The sequence below is a fragment of the Microcaecilia unicolor genome, chromosome 9, assembly GCF_901765095.1.
Source record: "Microcaecilia unicolor chromosome 9, aMicUni1.1, whole genome shotgun sequence".
Taxonomy (NCBI): Eukaryota; Metazoa; Chordata; class Amphibia; order Gymnophiona; family Siphonopidae; genus Microcaecilia; species Microcaecilia unicolor.
In genome coordinates, this window is record NC_044039.1 from 5,269,194 (window position 1) to 5,294,694 (window position 25,501).

The following is a 25,501-nucleotide window of genomic DNA, read 5'->3' on the forward strand; positions in this document are numbered from 1 at the left end:
CACTGTTGCTACTATTTGAGATTCTACATGGAATGTTGTTATTCCACTAGCAACATTCCATGTAGAAGTCGGCCCTTGCAGATCACCAATGTGGCCGCGCAGGCTTCTGCTTCTGACGTCCTGCATGTACGTGCAGGACGTCAGAATCACAGAAACAGAAGCCTGCGCAGCCTTCTACATGGAAGGTTGCTAGTGGAATAGCAACATTCCATGTAGAATCTCCAATAGTATCTATTTTATTTTTGTTACATTTGTACCCTGCGCTTTCCCACTCATGGCAGGCTCAATGCAGCTTACATGGGGCAATGGTGGGTTAAGTGACTTGCCCAGACTAATCTGATTATTTTGCAAACGTGTATTCACTATTTAGGTGGTTTTTGATGCTTTTATTTTATTAAGGTAACATAAGGCACCCATCTGCTTTTTAAATTCACTCCTACACCTATCAGCTCACATAAATTGACATCTGCGTCTGTTCACGCTTTCCAAAAATACTAGGACTAGGGGGCATGCAATGAAACTACAGTGTAGTAAATTTAAAACAAATCGGAGAAAATGTTTCTTCACCCAACGCATAATTAAACTCTGGAATTCGTTGCCGGAGAACGTGGTGAATGTGGTTAGCTTGACAGAGTTTAAAAAGTGGTTGGACTGTTTCCTAAAGGACAAGTCCATAGACTGCTACTAAATGGACTTGGGAAAAATCCACAATTTCGGGAATAACATGTATAGAATGTTTGTACGTTTGGGAAGCTCACCAGGTGCCCTTGGCCTGGATTGGCTGCTGTCGTGGACAGGATGCTGGGCTCGATGAACCCTCGGTCTTTTCCCAGTGTGGCATTACTTATGTAAGGTGCAAATCTGTGTGTATTTTATAAATTGGAATTCCATGCAAACCACATACCTCAGGAGTGTCTCTGCACAGATTGTGTATATACAGGTGAAACACCTTTTTACATAGGTACGCAGTAGATGATGGCAGATAAAGATCTGCATGGTCCATCCAGTCTGCCCAATATTCATGTTCTGTATCAATTCATGATTAGACCAAGAATCCAGAAATATTATTAAGTAACAATATTTTTCTCTCTCTAAATTCAACTTTAAGATAGCCTCCCCTCCCCCACTGAATTACACAGTACCTGCACTCATATCATACGATACAAATGTGGTATTAAATAAAATATGTATACTTGATCCTGAACTGTCCATGCCATATATGGGACACACATCATAAAAATCTGCTTGGCTCTGGCCTTACTTCCTCGCTGCTGGAGTTACCAACAAAGCACCAGTTCTGCCCTTCATAACAGCCGTAAGGTCATTCAGGTTTTATTTTCACATGTATAATGACACACAATTCTATATGAGCCATTTTTCATGTGTTAAATGTGCTTTACACATGGAAAAAGCTTTATAAAATTAGCCATACAGGAAGCCTTTTGATGCAGTAGGAACTTATTCTAAAATGGAATTTAGGCATCTAGGTTATATTATAAAATAGCTTAACTGGTATTGATGTATCTACAATTTACACCAGTCATACTGCAGGTGGAAGAGTGGAAGGGACATGTGTAAGTAGGATCCCTATGTCCCACCCATGCTCTATCCTGGTCTACAGCCCCTTGCAAAAATGTGTTTTGTAAATTAAGTGGGATAGTTGCAAAATAGCATTTAGACGCCATATTTAATTTAATTTATTTATTTGTTGCATTTGTATCCCACATTTTCTCACCTATTTGCAGGCTCAATGTGGCTTACATTGTTCCGACATGGCGATCACCATTTCCAGAGTGAGAGATACAAGTGGCATTACATTAGAGATCATGATTGGCATAGTAGATTGAACAGTCAAGTATAAAGAGTTAATTTGGAATTAGAGATAGAGTGGTATTGTGTTAAAAGTTTGTTCATGGTAGAGTAGACTTTGGTAGTCAAGTATGCAGAGTTGGGTTTTATCTAGTTCAGGCTTGAGTTTCGTTGTCTGGTAGTTAGGCTGTATCGTTGTGGTATGCCTTTTTGAACAGGTTGGTCTTCAGTGATCTCCGAAAGTTAGTTAGGTCGCGGATTTTTCTCACGGCAAGTGGTAATGTATTCCATATATTAGCAATGATGCTAATAGCTATTGTAAATGTCCACACCTAGATGTATGAATGAATGTATGTAAATGAGAGTATTCTGTAATTTATGCATGTACACGTGTGCTCCACCTAAAATCCACTCAAACTCTATCATGCACAAACCAACCGGCAAAGCATACCGCCATCAAAGTTTGGTGCGTATTTATGTGCCAGTTGATATTTTATAAGAAGTCATTTACATGCATTTGTACTCAATTTTAAATGACTAGAGTGCCATGGTTTATGCCCCTTCTTACCACCTACAACTAGGTGACTACTCCCCCCCCCCCCCCCCCCACGGGGTACATAACGCACTGAAAGTGAAGACCATGCAATACATGACAACAGAACGCTGTACTAATTCCAAGAAAAATAGTTTATTATCAACGTCACCCACTTAGCCTGTGTTATCATCCCATTAGTTTAGCATGGTAAATCGCACTGGTCAGTTTGCATTCACTACATTGAGTGGGGAGGCTATTCTTTGATATGTTTCACAGCCCTTAAGTACAGATGATACAAAATTACCCTGAGCTTTCAGTTTCCTAAAAATACAGTTCATTCACAACAATTCATAAGAGCACCCAAGTAGGGGAGAAAAGTCATATCAGGCCAAGCACCTTGTGAAGGATCGTGATTTTCATCAAGCATCTTTTATATTTAATCCATAGCAGAGTAACAATCGGGTGCATTGAGAAAAGCTTAATCGATTAACCATTCCACTGTATCATATTGTAATGCAATAGTTCTGCTCATTAATATCTCTATTTAGAAGCTCAACAGTAGGTTGCTTGTTTCTTCTTTACGTGATGTGCAATGTAAAGAGTCCATAGGATAGCTCAAACAGTAGTGAGCTTGGCTAGTTCTAGCAAATTTACTTCTTTCTGGCATAAAGTTTGTGGTTTTTGCTAGCCCTGCGGTTGCTAAGCAATGATATGACCCATACAGGAAAGTGCAAATTTTAAATCTTAGCTTCTGCATGTGCAAATCTTTTATTTTGCACTAGTGGGTTTTTTTTTTTTCTGAAATCATTATGTAGCAGTACATCTTTTGGAGAAAACACATTCCTTTCATCATCTGAGAAGCAACAGTCTGCTTTTCTATTCCTTTCTTCTCTCTCTCTCTCCACTTTCCAGGATAATTGGATGCTTATCTTCCACACTGGCATATCTTCTCCTTCTTCTGGGGGTCTCACACGTCGGTGTGGTGGGAGGTGAACGATGCAGAACTGCCCCGCTGCCTGCGACTGAACTGGCAGAAACTTGCAGCTCTGCTTCTCCGTCCCGGTTTGTCCGGGCTGTCCCTTTGCTTCTCCTGCATGATAAAGTTTTCAATCAGCTGGATCTTCTCATTTTCCTCTTTCAGAAACACGTTGACAAGCAAGGTTTTTTCCTTCTTGATTTGTTCACTGATGTCCTTGGGAATGTCGGGGATTGCCCAGTCAACCACCACGCTTAGGACCATAATCAGATTCTGCAAAGATACAAGTCACAGAGGCATTCAATTCAGTGTCTTTTTATTTGTTGGGTAATTGCATAAGCCAGTTAGGCGTGGAGCACAAGTTATTAAATTGTCATGGTTCAATACAGAAATAGAAGTAGGTGCTAGAAAAACCTTGCACTTCTTTTAATACAATATCATGCAGTGGCATAGCCAAGGGTGGGCTTGGGTGGGCCCAGGCCCACCCACTTTGGGTTCAGGCCCACCCAGTAGTAGCATACCTATGATGTGGCTGGCAGGGATTCCCAAGCCCCATCAGCCGAAAACTCCCAACCTGTGTCCCTCCTGCATACCTTGTAAGTAGCAGATCTTCGCCTCCAGTGAGCAGTGACATACATACTGCTCGCACCGGCCCCACAGCCTTCCCTCTGATGTATTTCTGCCTAGGCGGAAACAGGAAGCATCAGAGGGAAGGGTGTGGGGCCAACATGAGCAGTGTGTATTAGTTGCTGCTCTCTGCTGGTGAAAATCTGCTATTTAAAAGGTGTGTGGGAGAGGGGGGATGTTTGACAGACCATATGGCATGCAGGCGAGAGAAGGAGAGACCAAATCACCTGTGGGATGGGGCGAGGTTCTTCTGCCCACCCATCTTGGGCCCAGGCCCACCCAAAATTGGATGTCTGGCTACGCCCCTGATATCATGTAGGTATTCTTGGGGTGGAGAGCAGGCAGAGCAGGGATGGGATCAGCACTTATGCATGTATGTTTTAAAATACACGCATGGTTGAAGGTCCCCCGAGGCGAAGGAACGTCAAACTCCCACGATGAAATAACAAGAGAACAGAAAGAGTGGGAAATACACCAGGCTGACCAGAAGCAAACGATGAAGCTTCAATGGTTAGAAAACTGTTTATTGAGGAAGACTCGACACAGTACTATGTCTTGGCTGTTAGCCTGTATCATGAGTCTAAATAAATAACAAAAAAACATGATGAGATACTAAAATAAACAAAGAATTGGAAATAAAACGTAATAGGAATAAAATAGGAGATCATATTTTATTCCTATTATATTTTATTTCCAATTGTTTTAATTTTTGTGTTTTTTTTGTCAGTGTTTATGTTTATTTTCCCACTCTTTTTGTTCTCCTAAAATACGTGCAAACATACTGATTCTTACCAGTACACACACGCACTAATTCTGCCTCAAACGACACAACTTTGTTTAATTTATAAAGGTAGCACGCACATCTTTGTACCTGAAAGCTGCTACACAATCAAAGCCTAGCAAGGTATCCTCACATTGCCAATGAAAAATATAATTCAATAAATAACACCTAGGAAATAGGTATGAAGGTAAAGTGGAAGAGGAGAGGTCTCAGTTAATAGCCGCTGAATCGCTGCATGTCATATGCTATCTATGCTGCTTGCTCGATCATAGACCAACTCCCTCCAGTGTGGTTCAAAACTAAGAGGGGCACAATCGAACGTGAACGCCCATTTGTAAAAACGTCCATCTCCGAGAATGGGTCCGTGAAGGGGCGGGCCGAACTGTATTTTCGAAAAAAATGGACGTCCATCTTTTTTTTCGAAAATACATTGGATTAGGGCGTTTTTTGAGCTGGGCGTTTTTGTTTTTTTAGCGATAATCGAAACCGAAACGTCCCAGCTCAAAAACGACCAAATCCAAGGCATTTGGTCGTGGGAGGGGCCAGCATTCGTAGTGCACTGGTCCCCCTGAGATGCCTCTATGCCAGCCTCAAATAGCATACCTAGCTCCATGACAGTAGTATGCAGGTCCCCAGAGCAATTTTACTTTAGTTGGTGCTGCGCGGGACCCATGCAGAGAGGAAAAATCGGAAGAAAAAAAAAACAAGCAAGCAAGTGCAGTCAGGGACGTTCAGCTAAACAGTGGTGATTGGCTGACAGAAACTTGGAGGGACTTAATGGAAAGGGAAGGACGTCTAATCAGTGGTGCACTGGCTAGAGCACTGAGCTTGTAATCAGAAGGTTGCTGGTTCGATTCCCCCTTTTACTATCCTGGTAATTTAGACATCCCTGACTGCACTTGCTTGTTTTTTTTTTTTTCTTCCGATTTTTCCTCTCTGTATGGGTCCCGCACAGCACTAACTAAACTAAAATTACTTCGGGGACCTGCATACTGCTGTCATGGAGCTGGGGATGACATTTGAGGCTGGCTTACAAGTTGGGAAAAAAGTGTTTAACATTCGGTTGTTTTTGGTGGGAGGGGGTTACTGACCACTGGGGGAGTCAGGGGAGGTCATCCCCGGTTCCCTCCGGTGGTCATCTGGTCATTTAGGGCACATTTTTGGAACCTGTTCGTGAAAAAAACGGGTCCAACAAAAGTGACCTAAATTCTCTCTGAAAACGCCTTTTTCTTTTTTCCATTATCGGCCGAGCACACACGTCTGCTCAGCCGATAACCACGCCTCAGTCCCGCCTTCACCACGCCTCCGACACGCCCCCGTCAACTTTATGCGTTCCCGCGACGGAGTGCAGTTTTGAAACGCCCAAAATCGGCTTTCGATTATACCGATTTGGGCACCCACAAGAGAAAGACATCCATCTCCCGATTTAGGTCGGAATTTGGGCGTTTTTCTCTTTCGAAAATAAGCCTCTAAGTGAACTGAACAAAGTTTAAAACGTCCCAGGCTTTCGAAATTTGCGTTAACAAAATGGTGGAAGAATTAATGCAAAATTAATACAAAAAAGCTTAACTGTCACTGACACAGGCAATTCACCAAAACATGGGCCTGTGTTAGGGCTTCATTGTACTTCCTCCCACCTGTGACTCACGGCACTTGATCTTGCAGTTTCATTTGCTTAGATCCTGATCGACCACATCTTTCCCATAGACACAGAATGGGAGAAAAGCCTTAGCAAATCAGGATGTCAGGGCCTCATTCAGATGGTACCGATTGGAGAAAAGTAGTTATATAGCTGTCTAAATAAAAGAATAAGCAAAAACAAAAACCAAACGGCTTATGTACTAAGCATTTTCCCCATAGACGTATTTTGTTATGACCTGAGGAAAGCACTGTAGGGTTTTTGGGTATGTTCAGAACTGAGAGCTGCAAAGTTACAGTAAGTCACAGGGATAGTAAATAAGATCGAAAATACTATAATGCCTCTGTATCGCTCCATGGTGCAACCTCACCTTGAGCATTGCATTCAGTTCTGGTCGCTGTATCTCAAAAAAGATATAGCGGAATTAGAAAAGTTTCAAAAAAAAAAAAAAAGAGTGACCAAAATGATAAAGGGAATGAGGAAAAGGGGTTAGGGCTCTTCAGCTTGGAAAGGAGATGGATATGATTGAGGTCTAAAAAATCCTGAGTGGTGCAGAATGAGTAGAAGTGAATCCATTTATTACTCATTCCAAAGTAGGGAACAGTCAAGGAAGTTACATGGTAATACGTTTAAAACAAATAGGAGGAAATATTTTTTCACTCAACAAATAGTTAAGCTCTTGACTCTTGCTACAGTTAAACCATATTCTTGGCTTCTGCTACAGTCTAGCTCTGTTCCTTGCTCCTGCTTTAGCCAAACCCTGTTCCTGGTTCCTGCTACAGCCAAACCCTGTTCCTGGTTCCTGCTACAGCAAAGTTCTGTTCCTGGTTCCTGCTCCAGCCAAGCTTTGTTCCTGGTTCCTGCTCCAGCCAAGCTTTGTTCCTGGTTCCTGCTATAGCCAAGCTCCGTTCCTGTCTCCTGCTCCTGCCAAGCCATGTTCCTGCCTTGTCTTTAGTCTTGCTTCTGTTTGTTCCTGTCGCCTTGCTCCAGCCCTACCCTGTTTCTGCCTAACTCCAGTCCTGCTTTGTCTCCTGTGTCTTGTGCCTTGCCTTGTTCTTTTCTTTCTCGTGTCTGGATCCAGTTCTTACTCTGCCTAACCTTGCATTGTCTGAACTCAGTTCTAACCTTGTTTCTGTGTCTTGCCTTGTTCCTGCCTGGGTTCAGTTCTAGCCCTGTTGTCTTGCTCTTTTTTAGCGTGTGGTAAGCATGTACCGATTCTAAAATGACAGTGCATGCACCCTGCGGTATTGGTTTTTAATCTGTGGTAAGGATGCGTTAGTGTTTACTGCAGCTTAGTAAAAGGACCCTATCATTTTGTAACTTAGATAAGGATGTACCTCATTTCTGTGCCCATTTATAGCTTTGTACATGCTGTGTGTGTGTGTGTGTGTGTGTGTGTGTGTGTGTGTGTGTGTTTTAAAAAAAATCTAATTCCAGGTAGGACCAATCTGCTGTACAATATATCAAATTCAAGATGTGTGTTTGGTTTTAAACAAACCTCAAGTTTCTGAGAAAGCAAAGTTGTTGAGATGTGAACACACTTTAGTAGCAGATCAATGATGGGTCGATGAACTACACTGTTTTTTCAACCTTTATTACTGTGCTGGAGCATTAAAACTGCCCTGTATGATTTATGGCAGTTGAAGATAATTAGAGAATGCTATTGAAAACCCTGCAATGCCATCTAAAACAAGTCTAATTTAACTGAAAGGGAACATGTCTAAAAGTCAGAGGCACTTCTGGTTTGCTGTTATGTAAAAAATGCATCTTCTTCTCAAAGCTAAACATTTTTCTTTTTTAATTTAAAGAAAAAAAAAAACAGATTAAGTCAGCTCAGTGGTTCAGCCTCCAAGGGGGGTAACGTGCATAGCCTGGAGCACTCCAGAGACTGTGGTTTAATTCCTGGTGCCGCCAGTTGGTTAAGAATTATGAATATCATCAGTGGGGTAACTTTCTGGCCTAAGTAAATTCCTGAAGAAAGGAAAAACAAAAATCAAGCTTCCTGTTTTCTTTGGTACTGGTGACTATGGGCATCCCATGACGGGGTTCCATTGAAAGGAAAGTAATGTGGTAACTCAATGACAGACTGTCCCAGCCAAATATTACGCTAAAGCCAGTAGGAGAAGAATTTGTCATGTTAGTACTGTAAAATGGAGAGAGAGCCATTCCGTAAACAACCTGCGTTCTACTTGGGCTGATGCGGGATAGAAATGTCATAAGTAAATAAATAAAACTCTATAGTTTTCATCCCTCTATTCTTGCATAATCATTCTGCATTTCTTAAGAGTCCAATTAGCCCAGTCCCCTCATATTCCTTCAGTTTATTCACTGTCATCAGCATCGTGTGTGGTTATCATAAAGCCAGTTTTGAAAAACAGGAATTTACAATGGTGTTTCCTGTACAAGGAGACCAGGGTCAATAACATCAAATCAAAAGAGATGTATATGAGCATAGGAATTGGCTCCTTTCTTTTTCTCAAGGGGACACAGAAATAGTTGTCAGCATACTGAAAGGCATGTGTTTATTCAGTCTGGACTAAAAGGTCTGCTCTGAAAAGCTTAAATGACAGTTTGCATTTGGGATCAAGGTTAACTGCTCTTAATTTGCACTTTGACTGTTTAAAAAAGGATAAAATGATTATGTGCCGGTAAGGTTTGGACAGTTTTGACTCACATCCTAAATTTTGTCATGTCTTTTCTGGTTAACTCTAATATCAGAAATGTGCTATGTACAGACCTGAGAAGGTGATGTTGAAGCATCATTAATGCTGGGGACCCCAACCAAGAATCAACTGCCAGGATGCTTGAGATGGTGGGTCCTTGGCTGAGACACTATCCTGCTTATTTTCGAACGAGAAGGCCGCCCATCTCCTGAAGCCGGCGAAAATCGGTATAATCGAAAGCCGATTTTTGCCGGCTTCAACTGCTTTCCGTCGCAGGGGCGGCCAAACTTCAAGGGGGTGTTTCGGCAGGGTATGGAAAGCGGGATGGGGGCGTGGTTACAAGATGGCCGGCTTCGGCCGATAATGGAAAAAAGAAGGCCGGCTCTGACGAGCACTTCGCCGCCTTCACTCGGTCCATTTATTTTTAGGACCAAGCCTAAAAAAGGGGCCCCAACTAACCAGATGACCACCGGAGGGAATTGGAGATGATCTCCCCTTACTCCCCCAGTGGTCACCAACCCCCTCCCACCCCCCAAAAAATTTAAAAATCTTTTTTTTTGCCAGCCTCTATGCCAGCCTGAAATGTCATACCCAGCTCAATGACAGCAGTATGCAGGTCCCTGGAGCAGTTTTTAGTGGGTGCAGTGCACTTCAGGCAGGTGGACCCAGGCCCATCCCCCCCTACCTGTTACACTTGTGGTGGTAAATGGGAGCCCTCCAAACCCCCCCTCCAAACCCACTGTACCCACATGTAGGTGCCCCCCTTCACCCCTTAGGGCTATGGTAGTGGTGTACAGGTGTGGGTAGTGGGTTTGGGGAGATTTGGGGGGTTCAGCACCCAAGGGAAGGAAGGTATGCACCTGGGAGCAATTTTTGAAGTCCACTGCAGTGCCCCCTAGGGTGCCCAGTTGGTGTCCTGGCATGTGAGGGGGACCAGTGCACTACAAATGCTGGCCCCTCCCATGACCGAATGCCTTGGATTTGGCCGGGTTTGAGATGGCCTTCATCGGTTTCCATTATCGGCAAAAACTGATGCCAGCCATCTCAAACCCGGCCATCTCTGCCATTTGGCTGGCCCCAACTGTATTATCGAAACGAAAGATGGCCAGCCATCTTTTTCGATAATACGTTTTTTTTAAATGTTTTTTTAATATTTCAAAATGTCAGTAAAATTTTCAGGAATTGGAAACCACCTTCAAGATCTAGATAAATTTACTTCTGGCTATGTCCCCACCTTTAATTGCCTGATTAATCGCGCATTACAATTTTGTAATCGCGCAATTTGAATTTTTAATTGAAATGCAGCCCTACTTATTTTCATTGTAAGACCATTGTGTTCCATGAATCTATGAGATTTTGATGACTCCTGATGAAGGCTTTGTCCGGAACTTGGCCAAGTCGGGTCTTTTTTCAATAAATTGGGTCTTCGTCAACAAGACTGGTCTAGTGGCTCCTTACTCATTTGACTTCTTTCTGCTTACGCTGTTACTTAGTGGCTACTAGCATATCCAAACTACTAGTCCTCATTTACATAAAATTGCCAATCAAACAATAGACCTACCTGGAAAAGAATAACAAAAGCCAGACGAACAGCTAAGACTGCCCAGTACTGTTTGGAAAAATCGTAGGAGTCTGGGGACCATGGTGGTTCTCTATAATCCTTGTACCTAGTCAGAGAAATTACCAAATTAGTATTCTAAATTACCATTTACATTTTATACAACATTTAACATAAACCAAGAGAGGTCCATTTTAGCAGAGTGGAGAGGATTGCATAAGTTATGGACATCTTAACATGGATTTTCAGCCAAATTATCCTTTTAAATCAATGCAGACCTAAATTTAAAAAGATAAGTTGTCCATCTAAAGTTAGGACTGATAGTTATGTGGTCCACCTAAATAGATATCTTTATCCAGTTATTGCAGCTATCTGCACTTGTTTTGTTCCCTCCGTTTCCCCTCCTTTCACTGATATCACCTGGCCCCCTCCTTTACTTAAATGGATAAAGAGAGGATCCAAGATGGCGGTGTAATAGGAAGGCTGTGAGGACGCTCTTGTTTTTAGGTATAATTTTCTTCAGAATTATTTGCTGCTTATTGGGAAGAGCATGCCGAAGAGGAAGGGGAAGCCCAGGGGACCTCCCCTCCCTAAGCTAGATGCCCCAGTATCTCGGCAGACACCGATATCAGCCTTCTTGGTTTCAAACCCGGTATTGGGCGCTTCTGCTTCCGGAGCGAGGAAGAGCTCCGGACTAGAGAGCGACTTGTTGCTTAGCCTGACAGGACCTTCTACTCCTCTACTCCCGCAGCCAGACGAGGCATCGGTACCGAGGAAGTTAGCTGGTGAAACTTCGAAGGTGAAGCGAGCCTCGATTGAGGGAGCGACTGTGGGGATTTTAGTGGAAGGAAGCCAGCGGTCTTCTAGTACGGCGAATGATTAGGCAAAGATAGCGGCTTCATCGGCAAATTATATGCAAGAAGAAGTTACATTATGTGCCTCGGCGATTAAGCCGTTGGTAAGACCGGCAGAAATATCACTGGAAGCGACTTGGACAGCCCTGGAAACCTTACATAAGGTCTGTTCTTCTTTTGTATCTGTTTCTCTAAATAATTCCAAGCAAGTAAGAGACGTTAAGGAATCTATGGAGACTATATTGACTAAACAAACTGGAAATGGATTTAAATAAAATTCAAGAAAATCAAGCTCAATTCTCAGGAGATAGACTACTTATACATCGTAAAATTGAAAATATTGAGAATAAAATGAGGAATTTGAATCTCAGACTGTTAAATTTTCCTTATACAAAATTTGTATCACCGAGAGTAGAGGAGTGTGGTAGCCGTGTTAGTCCACTCTTAAGGTTATCAATAGAAATCAAACAAAATAAAACATGGAAAAGAAAATAAGATGATACCTTTTTTATTGGACATAACTTAATACATTTCTTGATTAGCTTTCGAAGGTTGCCCTTCTTCGTCAGATCGGAAATAAGCAAATGTGCTAGCTGACAGTGTATATAAGTGAAAACATTCAAGCATTACTATGACTGAAAAGGAACAGAAGGGCACACTTCCCTGTAATTTATCCAGTTGCAAACTATGCCAAAATATTTCACAGGACCCCACAGTCATCCACAAAGGAAAGATATTCAACATAAAGGAATCTTTCACTTGCTCATCTTCCAATGTGGTATATATCATTCAGTGTAAAAAATGTAACAAAGGATGCTATATTGGAGAAACAGGCCAGATGCTTAAGACAAGATTCAATTTACATAAACATCACATGAACAATACAGCCAGTAGGGCCCCCACCCCGGTGGGACAGCACTTCACAGAACCAGGACACTGTACCAGTGATTTCACAGTGAGAATACTGAAAGGTAACTTTAAAACCATACAAGAACGTAAGACCTTTGAAGTCAGAATGATTGAATATTTTAACACCCAACAGAAAGGACTTAACAAGGATCTGGGGTTCCTAGCCCATTATAAACCATAAAGCTGTATGTCTCTGTTGATCACCCTCCCCTCACCTATCCACACCCAACCTGTTAGAATATCAATGATATGCTTTGATGTCCCCATGCATACCTCCGACCCACCCCCATCCTCCCACCCTGTTAGACTGTCATAGTAATGCTTGAATGTTTTCACTTATATACACTGTCAGCTAGCACATTTGCTTATTTCCGATCTGAGGAAGAAGGGCAACCTTCGAAAGCTAATCAAGAAATGTATTAAGTTATGTCCAATAAAAAAGGTATCATCTTATTTTCTTTTCCATGTTTTATTTTGTTTGATTTCTATTGATATCACCGAGAGAAATGTTTCATAGATTTTTAAAAGAACAATCTCTCCCACCTCTTCAAAAATTATATTATTTACCTATTGCTCAGGATAAACAAAAGAAGTGAGAAGGTCAAATTCAACTAGAAACTTCGGTAGAAGCTATAAATATTTCATCTTTTTTAGAGCAATCTAATGAAGAAATAAAAACGAGCAACATTACTTGTTTCGTTTGTTTTTGTACAAGATAAGGACGCTGTTCTGAGGTTACATTTTCAACAGACTCAAATGGAATTTTGGGGTGGAAAATTTTCGATTTTTCCTGATATGTTCGTCTGTCCAATTTAGATTGTAAGCTCTGTTGAGCAGGGACTGTCTCTTCGTGCTCATTTGTACAGCGCTGTGTAAATGTAGTAGCGCTATAGAAATGTTTAGTAGTAGTAGCAGTGATATTTCAAAATGGACCCAGCAAAGGAGAAAGAAATTTCTAGAGATTAAACAAGAAGCAATACAGATTAATGCCCGTTTTCAGTTACGATTTCCTTGTAAATGTATATTATTGTTTAAAGATAAGAAATATGTATTCTACGATTCTCTTCAATTGCGGGGGTTTTTGGATCTTCAGGGTGATAAAGGGGAAAAGCCAAACATTTTAGAAGAACATTAGAATAAGGGGGTAGACCTACTATTACTTTTCTTATGAACTAATTACCTATATTACCAACTTCCTTTGGATATGTGTAAGATCTAGGATCCTCTATCATGTGGACTAATATCCTGGTATACCTAGTTTAGAAGTTTTTTTTTTTCCTTTAAGCTTTTTCATTCATATTGTATGTTAAAAATATTTACTGTGTATTTGGTGTTTTCCTCAAAGATTATAAGTATCTTTGTAAAATGTGAAATTATAAATAAAAAAAATGGATAAATCTTGGCCATGTATTTATTTATTTGTTGGGATTTTATAACTGCTTTTATGAAGAGATTCACCCAGTGGTGTGCTGGAGCGGGCTCTCACGGGCTCGCGAGAGCCGTTTGTTAAGTTTTTAAGAATTTTGAGAGCCGGTTGTTAAAGTAGGCCTCCCCATGGCTACTTTAACAACTGACTCCCAAAATGTGGGCTTGGGCCCCCTCCTGAATTCTCTTTTACTTTGCTGGCAGTGATGCTGGCCTCACCAGTTAAGTAAATAGACTGCTGCTGCCCCCTGCTCCTTGTTTCTGACTCTGAGCATCAGGCTGGGACTTTTCATGCAAGCGCAAGAAGGTTCCATCATGCTGCTCAGAGCCAGGAACAAGCAGCAGAGAATGGTGGCAGTCCATTTATTGGCTGGTGGGGCTCGGCAAAGGTATGCCTAGTGTGCCCGCACAAGGGAGGGGAGAGAGAGGCATGTATTCCCCCCTCCCCCCAAATTTCAGGGCCGGCTATGCCCGGAGAGAGAGCCCGTTGTTAAAAATTTACCAGCACACCCCTGGATTCACCCAAGACGGTGTACAGAAACTTACAATTCTGCCTAGCAATAGTTAAATGACTAGATATAAGCATAACTAAAATCAATGAGATAAACTCGGAGACAGGAAATTGAATCCTAATAATAGGAATAACATGATACAGTTCAGAAATATAAACATTTAACAGCACTAGAGCAATCATATAACAGAAAAGTAAACCTGGTACATCATAAAGGTAGCATTGGAAGAGCATTCGTATAACAGATATGGAACGTATGATGTCAGCACAATACAAGTGAAACACCTGAATAAGCAACACATTTGAACATTCAAATAACATAATGGCAGCACGTTGCAATGAAACAGTTTAATCGTAACGTAACATAGGAAATAGTAGGTGACGGCAGATAAAGACCTGTGTGGTCCATCCAGCCTGCCCAACAAAACAAAGTCATAGCCTATGATACGATGCGATACTACATATACATTCTTGATCTCGATCTGTCTTTTGCCATTTTCGAGGCACAGACCAGAGAAGTCTGCCTGTACTGACTTTATTCCTCAACTACTGGAGTTGCTGTCAAAGCCCCACTCCAGCCCATCCAGATCTGTCCAGCCATGATCGGGGCAGAGACCAAAGAATCCTTCCCGGGACTGGCTTTATTTCATAATTACTGCAGTTGCCATCTAAGCACCACTATGTTTGTTTTGGTTATCTTCTTTTTCCTTAGAGGATTCCTTTGTGTTTACCCCAAGCATTTTTGAATTCTAGTACTGTTTTCATCTCCAGGTGAGGGTGTCTGTGAAAAAGTACTTCCTGCCATTACTGCTACAAATATTTTTTGTATATTGTTTTGTTTGGTTTTGGTTTGATTTACATAGAGAGAATACTTTGGGTTCTGATATTTTGTTTACCAGTTAAAATTTAATGCCAAGAAGTGTAGAGTGATGCAGTTGGGGTGCAGAAACCCAAAAGAGAGATACCGAATAGGAAGGGAGAGATTAGTAAGCTCAACTCAGGAGAGAGACCTTGGGGTGTTGGTGTCTGAAGATCTAAAGGTGAAGAAACAATGCGACAAGGTGACGGCCATGGCCAAAAGGATGCTAGGCTGCGTAGAGAAGGGGCATAACCAGCAGAAGAAAGGAGGTGTTGATGCCCCTCTACAAGTTGTTGGTGAGGCCCCACTTGGAGTATTGTGTTCAGTTTTGGAGGCCGTATCTTGCTAAAGATGTAAAAAGACCGGAAGCGGTGCAAAGAAAAGTTACAAAAATGGTATGGGATTTGCGCTGCAAACCATATGAGGAGAGACTTGCTGACCTGAACATGTATACCTTAGAGGAAAGGAGAAACGGGTGATGTGATACAGAAATTCAAATATTTGAAAGGTATTAATCCGCAAATGAACCTTTTTCGGAGACTGGAAGGCGGTAGAACTAGAGGACATGAATTGAGGATGAAGGGAGCAGACTCAGGACTAATGTCAGGAAGTTTTTTTCATGGAGAGGGTGATGGATATGTGGAATGCCCTCCCGCGGGAGGTGGTGGAGATGAAAACTGTAATGGAATTCAAACGTGTGTGGGATAAATACAAAGGAATCCTGTTTAGAAGGAATGGTTCCACGGAATCTTAGTGGAGATTGGGTGGCGACGTCGGTAATTGGGAAACAAAATGGGAGCTGGGCAGACTTCTACGGTCTATGCTCTGATTGTGACTGAATAGATAGGGATGGGCTGGAGTGTAAATTTTAAGGGGCTTCGACGTTAGCTCCAGAACTTAGTACAAGAACAGTGCTGGGTAGACTTCTACGATCTGTGCCCTGAGAAAGGCAAGGACAAATCAAACTCGGGTGTACATACAAAGTATCACATACCTTGTTAATGAGTTTATCTTGTTGGGCAGACTGGATGGACTGTACAGGTCTTCATCTGCCGTCATTTACTATGTTACTATGTTACTAAGTCAATCCCCCCTGAAACCGAGGGGGCAAGTGCAGTTGAGACAGACATCTGGACACATATTATAGACAGACAAGATGGGTAGAACAAACTCATTAGGATAAATAGATGTCTGGAGTCAAATTATATATATACAGTTCAATAAGGTATGAGGAACTGGTCTGAGTTACGGGGTGTATCTGCAAGCTAGTCCAGATGCAGAGTGAGTGAGTGGATAGGCAGTTGCCACATGTATTAAAGGCTTGGGAGAAGAGTCAGGCTTTCACCTGCTTCCTGAAGTAGACAGAATCTTGAGTTAGGCAGAGCCCCTCTGGGAGAGATTAGCAGAGCGTGGGAGCTACTCCTGAGAAAGCTATATCGACTTACATGGAGAAAATGTATCCATGTGCCAATGGAAATGTATTATTTTTTTTAAATGAGTTATGCCATTGACGGGGGTTGTAGACCACATCAGTGCTTTTGAACATTGACCTAAGTTGTTACATAATCTAGCCTTGAATAATAATGTGAGAATCTAATATATTAATTAGTTTAAAATATTAACTATTAATATTAATAGTGGAGGAGTGACCTAGTGGTTAGGGTGGTGGACTTTGGTCCTGGGGAACTGAGGAACTGAGTTTGATTCCCACTTCAGGCACAGGCAGCTCCTTGTGACTCTGGGCAAGTCACTTAACCCTCCATTGCCCCATGTAAGCCGCATTGAGCCTGCCTTGAGTGGGATTGCGCGGGGTACAAATGTAACAAACAAAAAAAAAAACTCCCTGACCACCAGGGCAGTCCAGGGAGGAAATGCATGTTATAAGGACACTTGCAACATTTATTACCAATGCCCACATAGCTAACTGGGCATATAGGACCACACAAAAGATGGTCCTAACTTTGTCTGGTTAACTATGTGGGTATGACACTGAATATTGGCCATGCCCACAAAACTTCCAGGCACATCCCACAATCTAGATATGGCCCAGCATTGAACATCTGGGTCTAATCTAGCCAGTGATGGTGGCATTTAAAGAAAGGCTGAGCACCACTGCCTGAATACTGACCTGTATGTGTCTATGTTTTATTTAATTGATATCTCCTGTTACTGGACTAACAATATCTATCTATCTGTCTGTCTGTCTATCTATCTAGGGTCTACACTAAATGAAGGACATATAGCTATTAAAAGTTAGTCAGAAATATAGTGTTAGTTTCATAAAAAGCTATCATCTGTACCATATTTCTTTAGCATTATTTCTGTACATTTAAGTAGAGAGGTTTGGTAGCCGTGTTAGTCCACTTTTAAAGGTAATCAACAGAAATAAACCCAAATAAAACATGGAAAAGAAAATAAGATGATACCTTTTTTATTGGGCATAACTTAACACATTAAGTTATTAAGTTATGTCCAATAAAAAAAGTATCATCTTATTTTCTTTTCCATGTTTTATTTGGGTTTATTTCTATTGTGTACATTTAAGCAAACTCCTTAGCTAATCACCTCACCCCCAACTGAGCCAGCCACCACCCCCCTCCCCATTAGCCAGCTCCAGCCATCTTCCCTCATTCCTCCCCCTCATCTTGTATGATGTTGTAATGTAATCCTCCATTGTCTCGGGCACAAACTTAGTTTGTCATTCCTCTACCAACGGAAAATAGCGACTGCGCCTTAAAAAAAAACTGTAGTCTTCTGGTCTGACTTTTCTATGTACAGAATTGTCTTTCCAGAAATTCAGGACAGGACTTAAAATCCACCTCTTTAAACTTGCATTTGGAGAAGGAGCATGGGACTAAGATAACATCGCACTGCTATGATTTGAGGTCCCAGCGCTGGTGCCTATGCAATGTCGTCCTACCTTTTCCTAGTCCTGTGTTCCTCTCCTCTGCTGTTCCTCTTTTTCTTATGTTTATCTGTTCTATGTACAATGGAGTTATTTTCCCCAAACTCGAATTGATTTTATTGTAAACTGTCTTACTATTTTTGTAACGAGAGGTGGTATATCAGATTTAATAAACCATAAACCATTTAAACAAAATAGTACATCAATCATACTCCCTGGACCCCAACCACAATCACTGGACTGTAGTAGCTTGAGAATCAAATCAAATCGATTCTTTTATACTGCTAATATCCCCTTTCCAAGGTTCAATGCGGTTTACATTCTAGGTGAGACAAGAGCCGATATTAAAGAGGAAAAATCATTCCCATGTAATTATAAATTTTTTTTTTGTTACATTTGTACCCCGCGCTTTCCCACTCATGGCAGGCTCAATGCGGCTTACATGAGGCAATGGGGCAATGGAGGGTTAAGTGATTTGCCCAGAGTCACAAGGAGCTGCCTGTGCCTGAAGTGGGAATCGAACTCAGTTCCTCAGGACCAAAGTCCACCACCCTAACCCTAACCACTAGGCCACTCCTCCACTGTTGCTACTATTTGAGATTCTACATGGAATGTTGCTATTCCACTAGCAACATTCCATGTAGAAGTCGGCCCTTGCAGATCACCAATGTGGCTGCGCAGGCTTCTGCTTCTGTGAGCCTGACGTCCCAGACTCACAGAAACAGAAGCCTGCGCAGCCTTTTACATGGAATGTTGCTAGTGGAATAGCAACATTCCATGTAGAATCTCCAATAGTAGCAACATTCCATGTAGAATGTCCAATAGTATCTATTTTATTTTTGTTACATTTGTACCCTGCGCTTTCCCACTCATGGCAGGCTCAATGCGGCTTACATGGGGCAATGGAGGGTTAAGTGACTTGCCCAGAGTCACAAGGAGCTGCCTGTGCCTGAAGTGGGAATCGAACTCAGTTCCCCAGGACCAAAGTCCACCACCCTAACCACTAGGCCACTCCTCCGCTCCACTTATACACCAGTCCTGGGTTAAATTGAGCTGGAAGCCCACTTGGATCACAAAAATCTGATCCATAAGAACCACTAGTTTATTTGCAACGTGCTAAGAGGAGCTTCTTCAAACAGAATGTTTCTAATCGGTTTCACCTTATAGAAGTCCTCGACGTCTTGTTGGCTTGAAGAAAGGTGCAGAGCAACTCCATTCCAAGAAACTAATTTTGATTGCAACAGTTGATTTCTCACGTTCACAACAATTGTTTGCAATTAAGGATTCTCTGAATAACCGGCTTAACGTAGTACCTACAAGAAAGCATGTTACTGGAGGGGGCAGATTGAAGGTAACTGCATTCTCAAGTCATCCTTAAGATACTTCAGTTTCTGCTACTTGTAAAGTAAAAATAAAAACAGCCATACTGGGACTTCACATCTCCAGAGGTCATTGGAATCCAAAAATAAGAGAGCTCAACTTTTTCCCAACATAGGTTGCCAAGAACATAGACTTTTTCCAATAAAAGGGACGCAGTCGGTACGTGCAGTGTCTTCAGGGCTCAGCTGTGTTGGTTTTCAGCATAGGGCTTAAGGCAGGTGTCCAATTGTAACTTGTTTCTATAAAAGTATAGAAATTGAATCTACTATCCTCTTGATGATCTTTGTTGACACTGTTAATCAGGATTTAACAAACGTTTTCACCCATGTGTTAGTGACGTTTCCAGAATTGCTGCGAAAATCAAAATTCACTTAAGCACTCAAGGTAATGTTTTGGGGGTTTTTTTTTGTTACAGATATTTTTACTGCTGTAATTGTCTATTGCTCGTGCTGCATTTATGCTTATTGAACACTGCCTTGAATGAATTCCTTCAAAAAGGCGGTGAATAAATCCTAATAAATAAATAAAATAAATGAGTAAATCTTATCTCTGATGACATTTCTAGTGTTAAAGGTTAATATCTTACCTTCCTTTTAAAAACTGTTTAAATCACTGTTGGTTTGAGTAGAAGCAACATTTACTTTTCCATCCATCATTGAAAAGGTACAGTGACCCACAGTCTTTGCCACTGCTAAGAGATCTGAGACAAGATATGGAGTCTCGCACGACCCAAGCAAGTTAGCAAGCAAATTTTTCTGTTTTAAGGCCGTATTCTAATATAGTTAAATCAAAACTTATTTCCATCAGTTTGATATACAAAACTTGACACAACTAGGCATTATTGTACTGCACTTTCCTTCTGGAATGGGCTCCCAATCACTCCGCCTGGAATTGTCTTACCCATAATTTCTCATGACCTCGAAGACCACTTCCTTCTGGAAGCTTTTGGAGACCAAGTCAAAAGTGGGTGTGCTCATCCCCGTCTTGTCCTGATTAGTTGTGTATGTTGTTTGACTGTCACTAGCTACTTTGTTCCTGTTTTTGGATAATCTTCTTTGTGGTCCTCTTTCGTGTTATGTATTGGTCTTTCTTTCTCTTTACATGTTTCTTGCTTTGCCTACTAGGCAAGGAAGTACCTATATTAAATCCAATAAACCATAACCGTAGGCTGTGAGTTCCAATACTGATTTGAAGTAGGCTAAAGTTGTATGCAGTGTTGTATTGTCAAAATGTTGCTCAAAGCTGTTGTGTCAAAAAGGAAGACATATTGGTAAGCTGATTCTGGACCAGATTTAACGCCATATAATAAGTATTTGAATGAAAATTATGTTATGCCTTTATTACAGTCCTACATGCAAATACCTGAGAACGGAGACAACATTCCCACAGTGAGAGATTACAACCTGATGTTTGTTCACTTTTGTTAATTGTTTTCTACCCTTGTGGTTTACTGTTTACGTATGTCCATTCTTCGATTTGTTCTAGTTTCTATCCTTAAGCAACTATTTCCATGCTTTTAGAATTATTTGCTGATAATCATGGGTGTCTTATTTCTTGGTGTTTAAGTTTAAGCTCATCTCTTAGGTCTTGACAGCATGGTTGGCTCTTGGGGTGGGAGCTGGGCTGAGACACCAAAGGGAAACCATTCACAGTCTGGCGCCTCGAAGACTGAAGAGCAGGAGAGAGGAAGCTACACTCGAACTCTCCGATACTGGCCGGCCACTGCGGCATAAGATGTGGCAACTGCTGGTCCTGTGGCACTCTATCATGTCAACAGTGACTGGGGGGAGGGAAGTGACAGCAGACTGCTACTGACTGGGAACAAAGGTACTGCAGTGGTATGGGACACCAATTTGCTGGTTGCTATGTTTGGTCCTGGATAAAGGGCTGCATAGTATCGGTCTTATCATCTTTCCTTAGTATCTTGTTTCATCCGTATATCAAATGTTCATTAAGCTTATACCAAAAGGAGACAATTTCCAGTCCACGGGAACTTTGTACCCATGGCTCATGTACCTAACTTTCAAAGAAAATGTATCAATAGAAATCAAACAAAATAAAACATGGAAAAGAAAATAAGGTGATACCTTTTTTATTGGACATAACTTAATACATTTCTTGATTAGCTTTCGAAGGGCAATCAAGAAATCAAGAAATGTATTAAGTTATGTCCAATAAAAATGGTATCACCTTATTTTCTTTTCCATGTTTTATTTTGTTTGATTTCTATTGATAACCTTAAGAGTGGACTAACACGGCTACCACACCTCTCTACATGTAGAACCCAAAGAATAGCAAGATTCCGGAATGCTAAAGAGTGACAAGATTCCACAGCAGAATCTCAAAGAGTAGCAACGTTCCATGTAGAACCCGATCTGAGGAAGAAGGGCAACCTTCGAAAGCTAATCAAGAAATGTATTAAGTTATGTCCAATAAAAAAGGTATCATCTTATTTTCTTTTCCATGTTTTATTTTGTTTGATTTCTATTGATAACCTTAAGAGTGGACTAACACGGCTACCACACTCCTCTACTTAAAGAAAAAGTAGATACACATCTTTCCTTTTAAAAACTGCTCACATATCCGAAGGACCCACAGAGATTGCACTGGCTTAATCTTAAGTAGTTTCTTGATGGGAAAACAGTGCATAAAGATCTGAAAACTCAGTCTAGGTCTATCTTTCCCAACCCCACCCAAACTAGATCCTGGGAATACTACTACTACTACTTAACATTTCTAGAGCGCTACTAGGGTTACGCAGCGCTGTACAGTTTAACAAAGAAGGACAGTCCCTGCTCATAGGAGCTTACAATCTAAAGAACGAAATGTCAAGTTGGGCACCTCTTCTCATCCCAGCTACAGTAGGCACAGCAGTTAATTTGAGCCAGAATAAGTGAGGCCAGTTTTCAGACATTCAGTTTACCTGTGCACATTGCTAGTTATCTGAACACATGATTTTTCATTTTTATAGCTTCCAGAACCTTCAAGATTAATTACATTGTTTTACTCCCCTTTGTTTCCGTGTTCTTTCGTTTACCTGCTGTTGATCTGGGTTTGTGCAGTTTGGTGCTAATATAAATTAGAGGCTGAGTGAGAATTATATTTTGGTACATCAGCTGTACATGAGTAGGAGCATTCATCCAGATACCTACAGAAAATTACCCAGCCCTCATCTGTGCAGGAGTAGCTGAGTAAAAAGTAGGTAGGCCCATATTACGTTGAGGAAGGGAAGATGTGCATTGATTATGCTTTTTTAAATTGAAGTACATTATTTTGAACGGAAAACGTATCTCCAGTCAAAGAAGGTGCACGACTCAGCGCATAGTTTCTCCTAGACAGAGGGAAAGTGGGTCTTTACTGTCTCTTAAAACCGGTCTAACACTTGCAGTTAAAAGTACATGTGGGCAGTACTGAAAATTGCCCCAATTATATCTTAACTGATTTACGCTACCAAAAACTCAGGCATAACCAACAAAGAAACAGATCTCTTGTTTACAGTCATTTTTACCGTACGTGCAAAGAGGGTTATGATTTTTCTTCTGCAAAACATTGTAGAGTCCTGTGGCGGCAACACTCAATTTAGGGATTTAAGGATGTCGGAGGGATTAAAGGCGTTCAGGCAGATTATATTGTTCAAGAGATCTGGGTTTTCCCAACACAGACCTGGAGGCATACCTAACTGGTTTTGTTTATATGAATATGCGTGAGATTAGATTTGCATACGCTGGAGACCCAGTCAGCCAACATTCAAACACACTTATATGTTTGTTGAACGTATAAAATGTACCAATATTATATGTTAAATGCCAAATGTATAATCGCTTGCCTGGTGCTAACTGGGAATATCCATCTTCCTATAGAAGCTCTGAACTCGATCTTGACCAACCCAGAAACATAAATATGTGTTGAAAAGATGAAACAGTTTTACAGCTAGGACAAAGCGTTCCATATTACTACTACTTAACATTTCTAGAGCGCTACTAGGGTTACGCAGCGCTGTACAGTTTAACAAAGAAGGACAGTCCCTGCTCATAGGAGCTTACAATCTAACACAATAACTCATGTCCCGGAACACAGGAGCAGGAGAGCGACACACTAAAAGGAGGAGCAGATGCAGAAAGGTAAGGGGGTGGTGGCGGCAGCCTGAGTTTGGGGGGGGGGGGGGGGCAGCAGCCCTGCCCCGGCTCTGTTGTTCGGCAGCCCTGGACTCACATTATTTAAAGTACTGCAAAGATATGGCAATTCTACTTTACTCAAAAATTCACAAAACTGTACAGAGTATAAGAAATCAGAAACTATCAAATTGCTTAGCAATACTCTGATGACAAATTGCAACCCAAGCATTCAGTTTAGACCCCAATATATATCAAAAAGTCGCCTCAAAAGCCCAGGGCACCCCCAGAACAGGAAACCTCTGCGATGGCCGACATATTGGCTTTTTCCTGTTAATACTGGGTTGTGTGTTAAAGATCCAGAAATGGTATCTCTTTGTCCAGTAAAAATCTTTCCAGTAATTTGCAGTAATTTGCTTGCAATCCTTGGAAAGTCTTCCCAAAAGAGATCCTTTGTTGTACTCCTTTTATCAACACAATGCAATTGATACAATACCCCTCAGGCACAGGCCACTTTCAGCTTTTAACTGTGTGCTGCTGATCACACTTTGGTCAGGGGATGGAGTCCAATAGGGAGATAAAGCACTCACTGCCCCTACTTAGCTGTTCTAAAGAATCACCCTGAACATCGCTGCCAGTAGTGAACCGTTCACCGACTGCCAGCAAACATACGACTATTTTGGAAAGGATGGAGAAGTCAGAATCCAGATGTCCACATCAGGACGTCTCACGTTTCACCAGTATTTCAGAACAGAACCTGCCAGCGCAAAGCCTATTGTAAAATATTGAAGAAATGGACATTTATACAATGGGTATGTGCAACATAAATATCCATTTTAGGAAACTAAATGTCAAAGGTACCCTGCGCTTTCCCACTCATGGCAGGCTCAATGCGGCTTACATGGGGCAATGGAGGGTTAAGTGACTTGCCCAGAGTCACAAGGAGCTGCCTGTGCCTGAAGTGGGAATCGAACTCAGTTCCCCAGGACCAAAGTCCACCACCCTAACCACTAGGCCACTCCTCCGCTCCACTTATACACCAGTCCTGGGTTAAATTGAGCTGGAAGCCCACTTGGATCACAAAAATCTGATCCATAAGAACCACTAGTTTATTTGCAACGTGCTAAGAGGAGCTTCTTCAAACAGAATGTTTCTAATCGGTTTCACCTTATAGAAGTCCTCGACGTCTTGTTGGCTTGAAGAAAGGTGCAGAGCAACTCCATTCCAAGAAACTAATTTTGATTGCAACAGTTGATTTCTCACGTTCACAACAATTGTTTGCAATTAAGGATTCTCTGAATAACCGGCTTAACGTAGTACCTACAAGAAAGCATGTTACTGGAGGGGGCAGATTGAAGGTAACTGCATTCTCAAGTCATCCTTAAGATACTTCAGTTTCTGCTACTTGTAAAGTAAAAATAAAAACAGCCATACTGGGACTTCACATCTCCAGAGGTCATTGGAATCCAAAATAAGAGAGCTCAACTTTTTCCCAACATAGGTTGCCAAGAACATAGACTTTTTCCAATAAAAGGGACGCAGTCGGTACGTGCAGTGTCTTCAGGGCTCAGCTGTGTTGGTTTTCAGCATAGGGCTTAAGGCAGGTGTCCAATTGTAACTTGTTTCTATAAAAGTATAGAAATTGAATCTACTATCCTCTTGATGATCTTTGTTGACACTGTTAATCAGGATTTAACAAACGTTTTCACCCATGTGTTAGTGACGTTTCCAGAATTGCTGCGAAAATCAAAATTCACTTAAGCACTCAAGGTAATGTTTTGGGGGTTTTTTTTTTGTTACAGATATTTTTACTGCTGTAATTGTCTATTGCTCGTGCTGCATTTATGCTTATTGAACACTGCCTTGAATGAATTCCTTCAAAAAGGCGGTGAATAAATCCTAATAAATAAATAAAATAAATGAGTAAATCTTATCTCTGATGACATTTCTAGTGTTAA

General features: G+C 41.4%; 1 protein-coding gene across 1 annotated transcript in view; it reads right to left on the reverse strand.

The window, feature by feature from the left end:
- Positions 1–2,516: 2,516 nt before the first annotated feature.
- Positions 2,517–25,501, reverse strand: part of ANO2 (anoctamin 2) — a 242,727-nt gene continuing 219,742 nt past the window's right edge. The window contains 2 exon segments of the mRNA XM_030215259.1: positions 2,517–3,593; positions 10,592–10,697. Coding sequence (XP_030071119.1) covers positions 3,312–3,593; positions 10,592–10,697 — 388 coding nt within the window. The 3' untranslated portion in view covers positions 2,517–3,311.